The following is a 12,699-nucleotide window of genomic DNA, read 5'->3' on the forward strand; positions in this document are numbered from 1 at the left end:
GATGTTGCAGCTTTCTCATCCAGAAATATGGCTGGTTTTATTAAACAACCAAAAGTATGACAATCCAGAGTTGAGCCTAGGATGCAGAGATCCAGTCCTACACGCCTCTCTGCAGTGTCCTTACAACCGTCACCCCCCCACAACTCCCACATACCTATAGAGACTGTGTCTGTTCCCCGACCTAAATTACATAAAGTAAATATGACAACAAGAGGAGTTAATCATAATAACCTAATAAAAGTTAAGACTACTCCTCTTACAGAACAAAACCCCAAAACTATTAAATGTGGATTATTAAATATCAGATCTCTCTCTTCTAAATCTCTGTTAGTAAATGACTTAATAAGTGATCATTAATTCGATTTATTCTGTCTCACTGAAACTTGGTTGCAGCAGGAAGAATATGTCAGTTTAAATGAGTCAACCCCCCCAAGTTATATTAATTATCATGTTCCTAGAAGCACAGGCCGAGGTGGAGGAGTTGCAGCAATCTTCCATTCTAGCTTATCAATAAACCCTAGACCTTAACATAGTTATAACTCATTTGAGAGCCTTACTCTTAGCCTTTCACACCCAAACTGGAAAACTCAAAAACCACTATTATTTGTTATCGTGTACCGTCCTCCAGTCCCTTATTCAGAGTTTTTGATTGAATTTTCTGATTTTCTATCTGATTTAGAGCTTAGTACAGATAAAGTCATTATAGTGGGTGACTTTAACATTCATGTAGATGCTGACAGTAACTGCCTGAGCACTGCGTTTAATTCATTATTAGATTCAATTGGTTTTTCACAAAATGTAAATAAACCCACTCACTGTTTCAGTCACACGTTAGACCTTGTCCTTACGTATGGAATTGAAGCGGATAATTTAACCATATTTCCTCACAACTCTCTTCTGTCTGACCATTTTTTAATAACATTTGAATTTACAATAACAGACTATATAGCAGTTAGGGAAAAATTCCACTATAGCAGATGCTTAAGTGAAAAAGCTGTCAACAAATTTAAAGAAATTATTTCTTCATCATTTGCTTCACCATATGTTAATACAATGGAAAGTAGTCTCCTTAATGTTACTCCTGCACAAGTAGATTATCTTTTTGACAATTCTGCAGCCTCACTACGTACAATACTCGATAGTGTTGCCCCTCTAAAAAAGAAGGCAGTAAACCAGCAGAGGCGATCTCCATGGTATAGTTCACAAACACACAACTTAAAACAGGAAACACGAAAGTTAGAAAGGAAGTGGCGTTCCAGAAAGTTAGAAGAATCTCATTTAGCCTGGAAAAATAGTTTAAAAATGTACAAAAAAGCTCTCAGTGATGCCAAAACAGCATATTATTCATCATTAATAGAAGAAAACAAGAACAAACCCCGGTTTCTGTTCAGCACTGTAGCCAGGCTGACTAAGAGCCATAGTTCTGTTGAGCCTACTATTCCCTTAACTTTGAGCAGCAATGACTTCATGAGCTTCTTTATGAATAAAATTGTAGCTATTAGAGAACGAATTCACCAGATCCTCCCCCCAAAAATTACAGATAGATCTTCATGTTCAACAGTGCTAGAGTCATCGATGAGGCCCCACTCCCTGTTAGACTGCTTTTTACCCATAGATCTCTCTGAGCTAAATTCAATTATTACCTCATCTAAACCAACAACCTGTCTGCTAGACCCTATTCCAACTAAGCTGCTCAAGGAAGCTTTACCCTTAATAGATACATTCATATTAGATATCATAAATCTATCTTTAGAAACAGGCTATGTACCACAGGCCTATAAGGTAGCTGTAATTAAACCATTACTTAAAAAACCCTGTCTTGACCCAGGTGTTTTAGCCAATTACAGACCAATATCTAATCTCCCCTTTATTTCTAAAATAATTGAAAAAGTAGTCGCAAAACAATTATGTGATCACCTTCATAGGAATAATTTGTATGAAGACTTTCAGTCAGGATTTAGAGTTTATCAGAGTACAGAAACAGCACTGGTAAAAGTCACCAACGATCTTCTCATGGCCTCAGATACTGGACTCATCTCTATACTTGTTCTGTTAGATCTTAGTGCTGCATTTGATACCATTGATCATAACATTTTATTACAGAGACTGGAACATGAAATTGGAATTACTGGAACTGCACTAGGTTGGTTTAAGTCTTATCTATCTGATAGATTTCAATTTGTTCATGTTAATGATGAATCCTCCATGCACACAAAGGTTAGCTATGGAGTTCCACAAGGCTCTGTGTTAGGACCAATACTTTTTACTTTATTATCTATCTATCTATTACTTTCCTTTAGGCAACATTATTAGAAAACACTCCATAAATTTCCACTGTTATGCTGATGATACCCAGCTATATTTATCTATGGAACCAGATGAAAATAATCAGTTAATAAAGCTTCAAGCATGCCTACAAGACATAAAGGCCTGGATGTCCCACAATTTTTTACTTTTAAACTCAGACAAAACTGAAGGCATAATATTTGGGCCCAAAAATCTCAGAGATATGATGTCCAACCATATTGTTACACTAGATGGCATAAGTCTGGCCTCCAGTACTACTGCAAGGAACCTTGGAGTTATTTTTGATCAGGATCTGTCCTTTAACTCACATATAAAACAAATCTCTAGAACAGCCTTCTTCCACCTACGGAACATTGCCAAAATTCGGAGCATCCTGTCTCAAAGTGATGCCGAAAAACTGGTCCATGCATTTGTTACCTCTAGGTTGGACTACTGTAATTCCCTACTTTCAGGATGCCCCAGTAACTCCCTAAAGAGCCTGCAATTAATCCAAAATGCTGCAGCAAGAGTGCTGACTGGAACTACCAAGAGAGATCATATTTCACCTTCACTAGCTTCTCTCCATTGGCTTCCCATTAAATTTAGAATAGAATCTAAAACCCTGCTTCTTACATATAAAGCTCTGAATGGTCAGGCTCCATCATATTTAGAATACCTCATAGCACCATATCATCCCAGTAGACCACTTCGCTCTCAGAATGCAGGCCTACTTGTGGTTCCCAGAATTTCCAAAAGTAGAATGGGAGGTAGAGCCTTTAGCTATCAAGCTCCTCTCTTGTGGAACCAGCTCCCAGTTCAGATTCGGGAAGCAGACACCCTCTCTACTTTTAAGTCTAGGCTTAAAACCTTCCTTTTTAATAAAGCATATAGTTAGTTATAGTTATGCTGCCATAGGCTTAGACTGCTGGGGGACCCACCCCCCAATGCACTGAGCTCCTTTCCTCCTCTTGACCATCTCTCCTCTCCTCTCATCCAGCAATTGTCACCACTGTATGTCATTAACTCTGTGTGTTCTCTCCCGTAGTTGTCTTTGTCCTCCTCTGTCCCCCTCTCTCTGTCCCTTTCTGCAGGTGTCCCCCAGCTTTGAAGCTGTGTGTCTTCCAGCGTGAAGCTACTGATCCTACCAATCTGCCCGATGTTTTGTTGTTGCTTTTGTTGCTCTGTTCTTTTCTCTCTCCCCTTTCCACTCACCCCAACCGGTCGAGGCAGATGGCCGTCCACCCTGAGCCTGGTTCTGCTGGAGGTTTCTTCCGTTAAAGGGAGTTTTTCCTCTCCACTGTTGCCTATGGCTTGCTCCAGGGGGAATTGTTGGGTTCTCTTTATATATCTTTATAATCTTGACTTTATTCTGTAAAGTGCCCTGAGATGAGTTTGTTGTGAATTGGCGCTATATAAATAAAGTTGAATTGAAAGTTGAATTGAATTATAAAGTTGAATTGAAAGTTGAATTGAATTATAAACACTGCCTTTATAATCTTGACTTTATTCTGTAAAGTGCCCTGAGATGACTTTGTTGTGAATTGGCGCTATATAAATAAAGTTGAATTGAATTGAATTGAATTGAATTATATGTAAGAAGCAGGTTTTTAAATTCTATTCTACATTTAATGGGAAGCCAATGGAGAGAAGCTAGTGAAGGTGAAATATGATCTCTCTTGCTAGTTCCAGTCAGCACTCTTGCTGCAGCATTTTGGATTAATTGCAGGCTCTTTAGGGAGTTACTGGGGCATCCTGAAAGTAGGGAATTACAGGAGTCCAACCTAGAGGTAACAAATGCATGGACCAGTTTTTCGGCATCACTTTGAGACAGGATGCTCCTAATTTTGGCAGTGTTCCGTAGGTGGAAGAAGGCTGTTCTAGAGATTTGTTTGATATGTAAATTGAAGGACAAATCCTGGTCTAAAATAACTCCAAGGTTCCTTGCAGTAGTACTGGAGGCCAGACTTATGCCATCTAAAGTAACGATATGGTTGGACATCATATCTCTGAGATTTTTGGGCCCAAATACTATGATTTCAGTTTGTCTGAGTTTAGAAGTAAAAAATTATGGGACATCCAGGCCTTTATGTCTTGTTGGCATGCTTGAAGCTTTAGTAACTGATTATTTTCATCTGGTTCCATAGATAAATATAGCTGGGTATCATCAGCATAGCAGTGGAAATTTATGGAGTGTTTTCTAATTATGTTGCCTAAGACATATATAAAGTAAAAAGTATTGGTCCTAACACAGAGCCTTGTGGAACTCCATAGCTAACCTTTGTGTGCATGGAGGATTCATCATTATATAAATATAATGATATAATAAAATGTTATGATCAATGGTATCAAATGCAGCACTAAGATCTAACAGAACAAGTATAGCGATGAGTCCATCATCAAAGGCTATGAGAAGATCGTTGGTGACTTTTGCCAGTGCTGTTTCTGTACTATGATGAACTCTAAATCCTGACTGAAAGTCTTCATACAATTTATTCCTATAAAGGTAGTCACAATTGTTTTGCAACTACTTTTTCAATTATTTTAGAAATAAAGGGGAGATTAGATATTGGTCTGTAATTGGCTAAGACACCTGGGTCAAGACAGGGTTTTTAAGTAGTGGTTTAATTACAGCTACCATATAGGCCTGTGGTACATAGCCTGTTTCTAAAGATAGATTGATGATATCTAATATGAACGTATCTATTAAGGGTAAAGCTTCCTTGAGCAGCTTAGTTGGAATAGGGTCTAGCAGACAGGTTGTTGGTTTAGATGAGGTAATAATTGAATTTAGCTCAGAGAGATCTATGGGTAAAAAGCAGTCTAACAGGGATTAGGGCCTTATTGATCATTCTAGCAATGTTGTACATGAAGATCTATCTGTAATATTTGGGGGGAGGACCTGGTGAATTCTTTCTCTAATAGCTACACTTTTATTCATAAAGAAAATCATGAAGTCATATGACACCAGAAGTATTCAAATAGACCTAGTGGGCTCAGAGATATACTAATTTTATTATGGGTATGCATAATAGCTGATTTCTAATGAGGTCTGAGTGCAGATAGATTCACCATAGATCAGATCTAATACACAATCGAACTTCAGACAGATTACATCCATCAGCTCCACAAAGCAGATTCTTGACACTTTTAAAAGGCCTGATCTCTGACAAACTAAGCTACCACAAAAGCTCTTTAAGAAAAATCTAAAGAAAGAGAGATGAAGACTTTAGTTCGTAATTGGTTGTTATCATGGCATGCAATGCCCGTTAACTGTTGTCATCACCATCAAGTTACTTTTTCTGCAAGGTGTGCAACAACCAAAACACACCCTTATGGTTAGGTCTAAGCATGAAAACGAGGAGGCCTATCAAAGAATCATGGTTTGGGTTAAAATAAAAAAAACAACACTAATGGTTCGAAATGGGAAAAAAACTTTTTTAAATGTGAAAACTTTGAATCATCTCTTTAATCTTTTGTAATTTCCAACCTAGTATTTTGGAGGTTGATGGTGATGTCTCTGACTATTGTTTGTGGGGTTTTCTTTATAGCTATGTGCAGAATGTAGATACATGTATGTCATGCAGTCACTTGTTCCAGTATTCTTGCTTACTTAAACTCTAGGTGATCTGATACAACAGTTGCAATGCTCTGTTTTATAATATAACTATATTTAAATTTATATTTAAATATATTATATTCTAGGAAAAAATTGAATTCTTTATCCCAAGATGAACTCACATATCTTTAGTGTACATTAAAAACAAATTAATTGGTCCTACCATTCCACGACTTTTGGATGGGGAATGTATAGTGCCTTCGAAAATCTTATAAAAGTGATAAAGTGGTGAGCAAGGCATTTACAGTCTTCTCTGTAAACAAACTCACTTGGCAGTGTGTCACCTTTAAGCCCTGTGTCTCCCTAAGGCTGCAAGTGAATATGCGAAATGATAATGATTCGTCTTTTTAAGAAAATTATTTTGTAGTCATTGCATTACTGAGGAATTATCTAAGACACACCATAACCATTGGTTGTTAAATACCTTTAGTGCAGAGGAGATAAGTTACATATACATTTCAAAATGTATTTCTCATTTTCTCAGTTTGTCCATGTAATGCAGGATGTATAACACAGGGGCCGTGCCTGAATCCCCACATCCAAACAAAATCAATCCCAAACAAATCCCACAATGCAATGCTCCCTGTTGTAGTCGTCAGAAAATGATGCGGCTCAAACAGCTGTTAGTGTTGGCACAATATGACAACAGTAAGTGTCCAAAATCTGAATTGACTGCTCACCTTTAAGTAAACTAATTAGTTTACATTATATAACAAAGCTGTTTGCTAAAAAGTACGTTCCTACACGACTAAACTGCAAATGTCATCACGTTTTTGTAGCAAATGCAATAGGTTAATCATTATGTTCCAATGGAACATATTTTTTTAAATGAATGACACAGTGAACTGATCTGATGTTTTGGTAGATAAATATATGTTGTCGTGTACAATTTCATTGGTATGTTCAGTATCAATGTATTTGCACTTCACCATATATGTTACATGTCAACATATTCTCATTATGTTCACACGAAATCTAATGTGTCCTTTTTGGCTGATTAAAAATGAGGCGTGCTGCCGCATTCTGAAACATCTGCAAATGTTTGATTGTGCATACCAGTAACCCCAGTTTCAGTAATGAAGACTAGATATGACCAGCGCCTGTACAATGAGTTGATTTGTATATTCCGTGAGGTAGGGTCTGATCTTTCTGATGTTGTAGAGAGCAAATCTGCATGCCCTAGAAACAGAGGAGATGTGGCCCTAAAGCTGAGTTAGTCATCAATGATGACCCCCAGATTTCTGGCCAACTTAGTGGGGACAATCACTGTAGATCCAATGTTGATGCTGATGTGTTGTGTTAAAGGTCTGGCTGGAAAGACAAGGACTTCAGTCTTGGAGAGGTTGAGCTGAAGATGTCTCTCATTCAGGTGGAGATGTCTGAGAGACAGGCAGAAATGTATGATGAGACAGTGGAGTCGTCAGGTAGAAAAGACAGGAAGAGCTCAGTGTCATCAGCATAGCAGTGATAGGAAAGGCTATATGAGTGGATAATGGAACCTAGGGATGTAGTATAGACAGAAAAAAGAAGAGGACCAAGAACTGAACATTGTGGCACACCGATAGAGAGGCTATGAGAGTGAGAAATATCCCCCCACCAGGATACCATGAGGGTACGTCCGATAGGTAAGCCCGCAGCCAGACTACAGCTGATCCAGAGAGGCCCGAGTCAGAGTGTGTGGACAAGAGGATCTGATGGTTCATACATGTCAGAGGCTGCAGATAGGTCAAGTAGGATTAAAACAGAAGACTGACCTGTGGCTTTTGCAAAAAGATTCCACAACAGTCAGGCGGGCCATTTCTGTGGAGTGCCCCCTCTTGAAGCCAGGTAATTCTCCACAAGGGAAGAGTCAAGAGAAGGCTTCTTGAGTACTTCACTATCTGGGCCTGCTTAAAGGAGGTATTTTTATTGGTGTAAAAGCTGGCATTAGTGTGGGTGCAACTGCTTGAAGGAGAGTGGAAGTGATCGGATCCAGAGAGCAAATGGTTCGATGGTTTAAGAGGAGGAGGGTGGATACGTTGTCCTCAGTCAGAGTTGAAAATGAAGAGAGCGATGCAGTGTTGGAACTATAATAAGGGAGGACGTGTGTGCTGTTGTCACTGTTTGTAGAATTTGTTTTAAAGTAATTTTTCTTCTAACTTTACCTTACCCTGAAGTTTTTGTGCCTAATCCTAACTGTTTCAAAGGGCACCTGTAGCATCATGAAAAGCCAAACGATGTACAAAGTAGTCACAATTTGATACCTTAGGAGGCATCAATATATGATGCTGTAGGATGAGAACAAGTTGGGTATAAAGATGTTATGGTATTATTACCTGAGCTCAAAGGATCCTCCCATTATCTGAAGTGTAGATTCCACATGCCATGTTTACATCCAAAGAGTCAAGTTTGAACATGGCACTGGAATAGGGCAAGGCTAAAGGATTAGACATTTAGTGGTAGCCAATTAACTTGTGGCTTGATACTACAAATGCAGTAGGAAATATTTAAAAAAGGCTTCAATTGTTATTCAGATCAAATCTAGATCAGATTTAAATGTTTGTTCAAAAACATGGAAAGAACAGCACCAGCATTAGGTAGTTACACCAACACTGTACCCAGCAGGTAGCAACACATGGTTAAGAGGCCATCACTAATGTTCTTCCCCCAACAGATCACATGGATAATTTAATGGTTGAACTGATCAAGGATCAGACAATACAATACCTTGGTTGACGCTGTGATGAGAGCCTTTAATGAAAGAACAATGGCTAATCTTCAACTAACTGTCATTACCATGGTGACAGAAGCTGAGGTTATTTCCACACAGTGACACACAGTAGTATTTAGGGTAAATTTATCCATCTCTGAGTTACAAATAAATTATCACCTTTTCATCTCCTGGCACATTATACAAAATATAAAAATAACAGTCCAAGTGAAGGACCCGTGATTTCTTGCAGAGGGATAAACCCACTTTAGCCTTTTTGGTCAGCAGACAGTGTTTAAAAGAAAGCTTTACTGTTCAACTTCAGACACGTCCTGGATTAAATCCTCCCACACAGCCTTGGGCCTTGTATGGATTAAGTAAGATTGACAACCTAGCCTTGACTTTCATAAAGTGTGTGAAATTGAGCTTGGGCAAGCCTGACAATTTTTCCCACTCCCATTACATAGATTTGAGGAAACAGTAGGGTGACACTGACACCAACTCAAAGACTCAGAGATGAACATGATATTCATTTGTTTCTGTCAGTCAAAAAAGCTGTAGCACCCGCGTAGCTTGGAACCAAAACCCATTTTTTCTATTACTGCTGAACATCAAACGGCAGCCCAGAGTACACAATATCCCTTCTCCCACCCCCAATTGTCTTTCAGAGATGCAAACAGCAATGAGGCTGCATACATTTTTGATGCTGGGTTTTAGAAAGGACAGGATGGAAGGAGATTTTCCTCATACTACAGCTTAGGGATTTTGAGACTTCAAAAGGAAGCATAAATTGTGGGCTGGGTAAAGCTGTCAGTGAGTGACAGTGTATAATCCAAGGTAGCAGCTAACGGCTGTGGCTCAGACTAATTGTTCACCAGGCAGCCAGTCCCACTCAATCTCATCACATTGATGTGGCTGCTACAGTTGGTAAATTATGCAGTGACTAGGGTAGCATGAAGATGACAAGGATTTAACTCATTACGCAGCATCAGTTCACTGCTATTTAAAAGCCTGTAGGTTTCCTGCCTTTATCCACTTAAATTGATAAGTTAGAACCTCCTCTTCATTACCATCCCTTTAATTCTCTCACACAAACAAACAGTCTGTGACCTGTTAGTTGGCCTGTCTCTTAGAGTTTGGTTTTAACATTACAGTGCGTCCCTTAGCAGTTTGGCTGTGCAGCAGGAGGCTAAACATCACTACCAAGAGTTCAGAAGCAAGGAATTGTTTTGAGGGAAGGGGACGAACAGCGAGAGCTCAGGATTGGTACATATGGTATCTGGGTCCTCTGGGTTATACAAAACAGCAAAATTTCAATCAAAACGCGAGGGTGAGGAGGTTTACTTCCATTTCTGACATCTGTTTAAACTTGTATACACAAGATGAATAATACATTTGAGAAAATGACTTTAAAGAAACAATCCACAGATATCACAAAGTCAGACCTGTTTACTCATCATGGTTAGTCTGATAGAGCCTGTGAAAACTGCTGTGTGTTTTGTCTGAATGTGGGGGAGCTTTGCCAAGTCTTAGCAACCTTGTTAACACTGATGATGTCAAAATCTTTTTTTATCATGGTTATCTCAGCTTAGCCTTAGAGATTTAAAAGTTGGTGCTATAACAGACATGGCATGGGCAGTTACCAGGGCTGGAGAACAAACAGACACCACTGAATTGTATTGAAGGGAAAGTGGGGTTCAGTATTTTGGAAGCCTTACCTGTGTGTAAATGTCAGAATATCTCAGGCTCTGTTGATTCAATTTTGAATGTTTTTTTTTTGTTTTTACTTTGCATAGTGTGCAAAGAATTTATGTTCAAAATCCCCCAAATAACCCAGATTAGGTCCATACAGTCTGCTGTCCACTGACCAAAGGATATTGGTTTTCTCTAAGCAGGAAAATAAGAGTTGTTATTTCAAAAAATAATTTCACTGGAACAGGTGAACATGTTTCACCACACCTAATATGACATCTAAAGAAATGTAATCATGGAGAATCATGCCTCCCTGAAATTTACTTGACCCCAAAATAGTGAATTTCCAGCATTATTGCGTTTTGTATTGCCACATATTTACAGTATGTGTTCGATATTTAACAGGGATCTGCTATCTGTTGTAATTATCACTGTCTGTGCTCTTCCAGTAATGTTATTCAGCGTGTGATTCTGTGTGTACAGTTTCTCTGGCTTTACATTGTGATGATCAGTTTGAACAGAAGTAAGTATTGCTGTTAGTTTAGGGATGTAGAGAAGTTGTTACATGAATGATCATGCATGTGCTTGAGTGTGTGTGTGTGTGTGTGTGTAAGAGAGCGAGAGAGAGAGAGAAAAAAAATTGAGATAGGGACCTAGTTTCCCCAGTGAAGTCTAAAAATTCTTCAAATGTCTTGCCTGGAGCCAAGACTTTGAAGTGAGGCAGATTGAAAACTCATCATGATGTGCACAATGTAAACAGCTTTAGGATTGTTGGAAGGTGTGACAAAGGCCAGCAGTTAGCTATTTAGCTAGTAAGCTAAGCTGAGCTAACCACAGTCAAAACACAGCGGCGATCGTAAACATGTCCCAAACTGTCAGACTGGCAAAGCTGAAAATAAGTGGTGTGATTGGGAATCTGTTTTGTACATGGGTACTTCCTGTAGCCAGTACACACTAGTGAAACTTCAGGACCCTAAAATGGCCATCCTATATACAATTCAACCAATTTATTTATGGTGTACTGCAGTAATTTTAGCACAGGCCAAGAGAAAACATTGTGAAAGTAAAAAGGGATGAAGTGACTGATGATATAATCATGTTAAACTGTATATAGTCAAATATAGTCGCTTTTGTCTGAAGCGGTTTAAATGTTGCTTCCCATTCATCTATTTACACACACTCATACACTGATGGCTGCAATGTAAATCAGTGCAAATCATGCCAATCAATGTGCATAACACTGTACACTGTGGTGACCACTGAATTTTGATTTTTTATCACAAACTAAACTATTTAGATGACAATAAAAAGCAGCGTTTTTTTACACAAAGGGGGAACGTGAATGCACCAGCCAGTATCCTCAGGATTTTATTGTACCGTCTTCATTCTCCATGTCACCATGACACCAGTCACAGTTTTGTTATTCACAAAGACAAAGTCTTGGAACTTAAAAATGTTTCCTACATGTTGTACTCTCATTTAATGTCCCATTATAAGAATTATGCTAAACATAAGGCAATTGTGATGATAATAATTAGCGAAGGAATCAGTTTGTTTCCATTATTAGAAGTGGTGAAGGGGCTGCTGATTGGCATGACAAGCAGTTTTCAATGTCTTAAATACTCTCACTGTCGCTCACTCAGAAACATGGAGATGATTTGAAGGTACAAAGATAAAGCTGACAATGCAATGGATTATTTCCCTCTTGTTGTGAAATTTAATTATCTGGGCTGAAACACATAGCTGGAAGTCCTGGATGCACCTCATTGCAACTATGTGTTTCAGACACTTCGAATTAAAGAAAATCAGTTTGTCCAGCCATGTGACCTCAGTGCCCGGAGGCCCCACTGATTCATCGCTGGTCATCCATATGCAGCTCTCAGTGCAGCAGCACATGAATGCTGAGCCTGCTAACAGGATGCATTTTGTAAAGGACCTTTTTAATCCTGATTTGGTCTTGAGAAGACATTTTGTGGGCGACTAGCAGAGCGGTTGTCCACCAATCCTGCAGTTGTTGGTTCAATCCCCAGCTCCTCCAGTCACATGTTGAAGTGTCCTTGGGCAAGACACTGAACCCCAGCTTAATTGCTCCCTGTGAGTGTTGGCCGCTGCATAGCAGCTCCCCCATCTGTGTATGGTTCAGGTATTTCTGCAAAGATGAATGTAAAGTTTAACATGGAAATTAGTTTTGACCATTATTTTGTGCTCAAACATGTTTAAAATTGCTGTCTTTCTTTTTGTGACCCGTTTACAACCATCTAAATGTAAATGATAATAAAAATACTTAAGTGTTTCCTTTTCTTGCCAGCGTACAACACATACAATATACCATATGCTTTACAATATCCCATCTCTTTTGGTTTCCTCTTATTTGCAAACAGCCATGAGTAATTGAAAACCGAAATTCCCATCTCAT

At 38.8% G+C, this 12,699-nt stretch overlaps 1 protein-coding gene across 4 annotated transcripts in view; it reads left to right on the forward strand.

Moving 5' to 3' along the window:
- tmem178bb (transmembrane protein 178Bb) overlaps positions 1-12,699 on the forward strand; it is a 129,402-nt gene that overhangs the window by 80,042 nt on the left and 36,661 nt on the right. The window contains exon 4 of one of the 4 annotated variants that reach the window (XM_067490652.1): positions 3,332-3,780. The exons of the other annotated variants lie outside the window; for them this stretch is intronic. Within the exon in view, the coding sequence (XP_067346753.1) occupies positions 3,332-3,564 (233 nt within the window). The 3' untranslated portion in view covers positions 3,565-3,780. Of the gene's footprint in view, positions 1-3,331; positions 3,781-12,699 lie in introns of those variants that run through there. 4 annotated transcript variants of the gene reach the window in all.

The sequence above is a fragment of the Channa argus genome, chromosome 21 (assembly GCF_033026475.1).
Source record: "Channa argus isolate prfri chromosome 21, Channa argus male v1.0, whole genome shotgun sequence".
Lineage (NCBI taxonomy): Eukaryota > Metazoa > Chordata > Actinopteri > Anabantiformes > Channidae > Channa > Channa argus.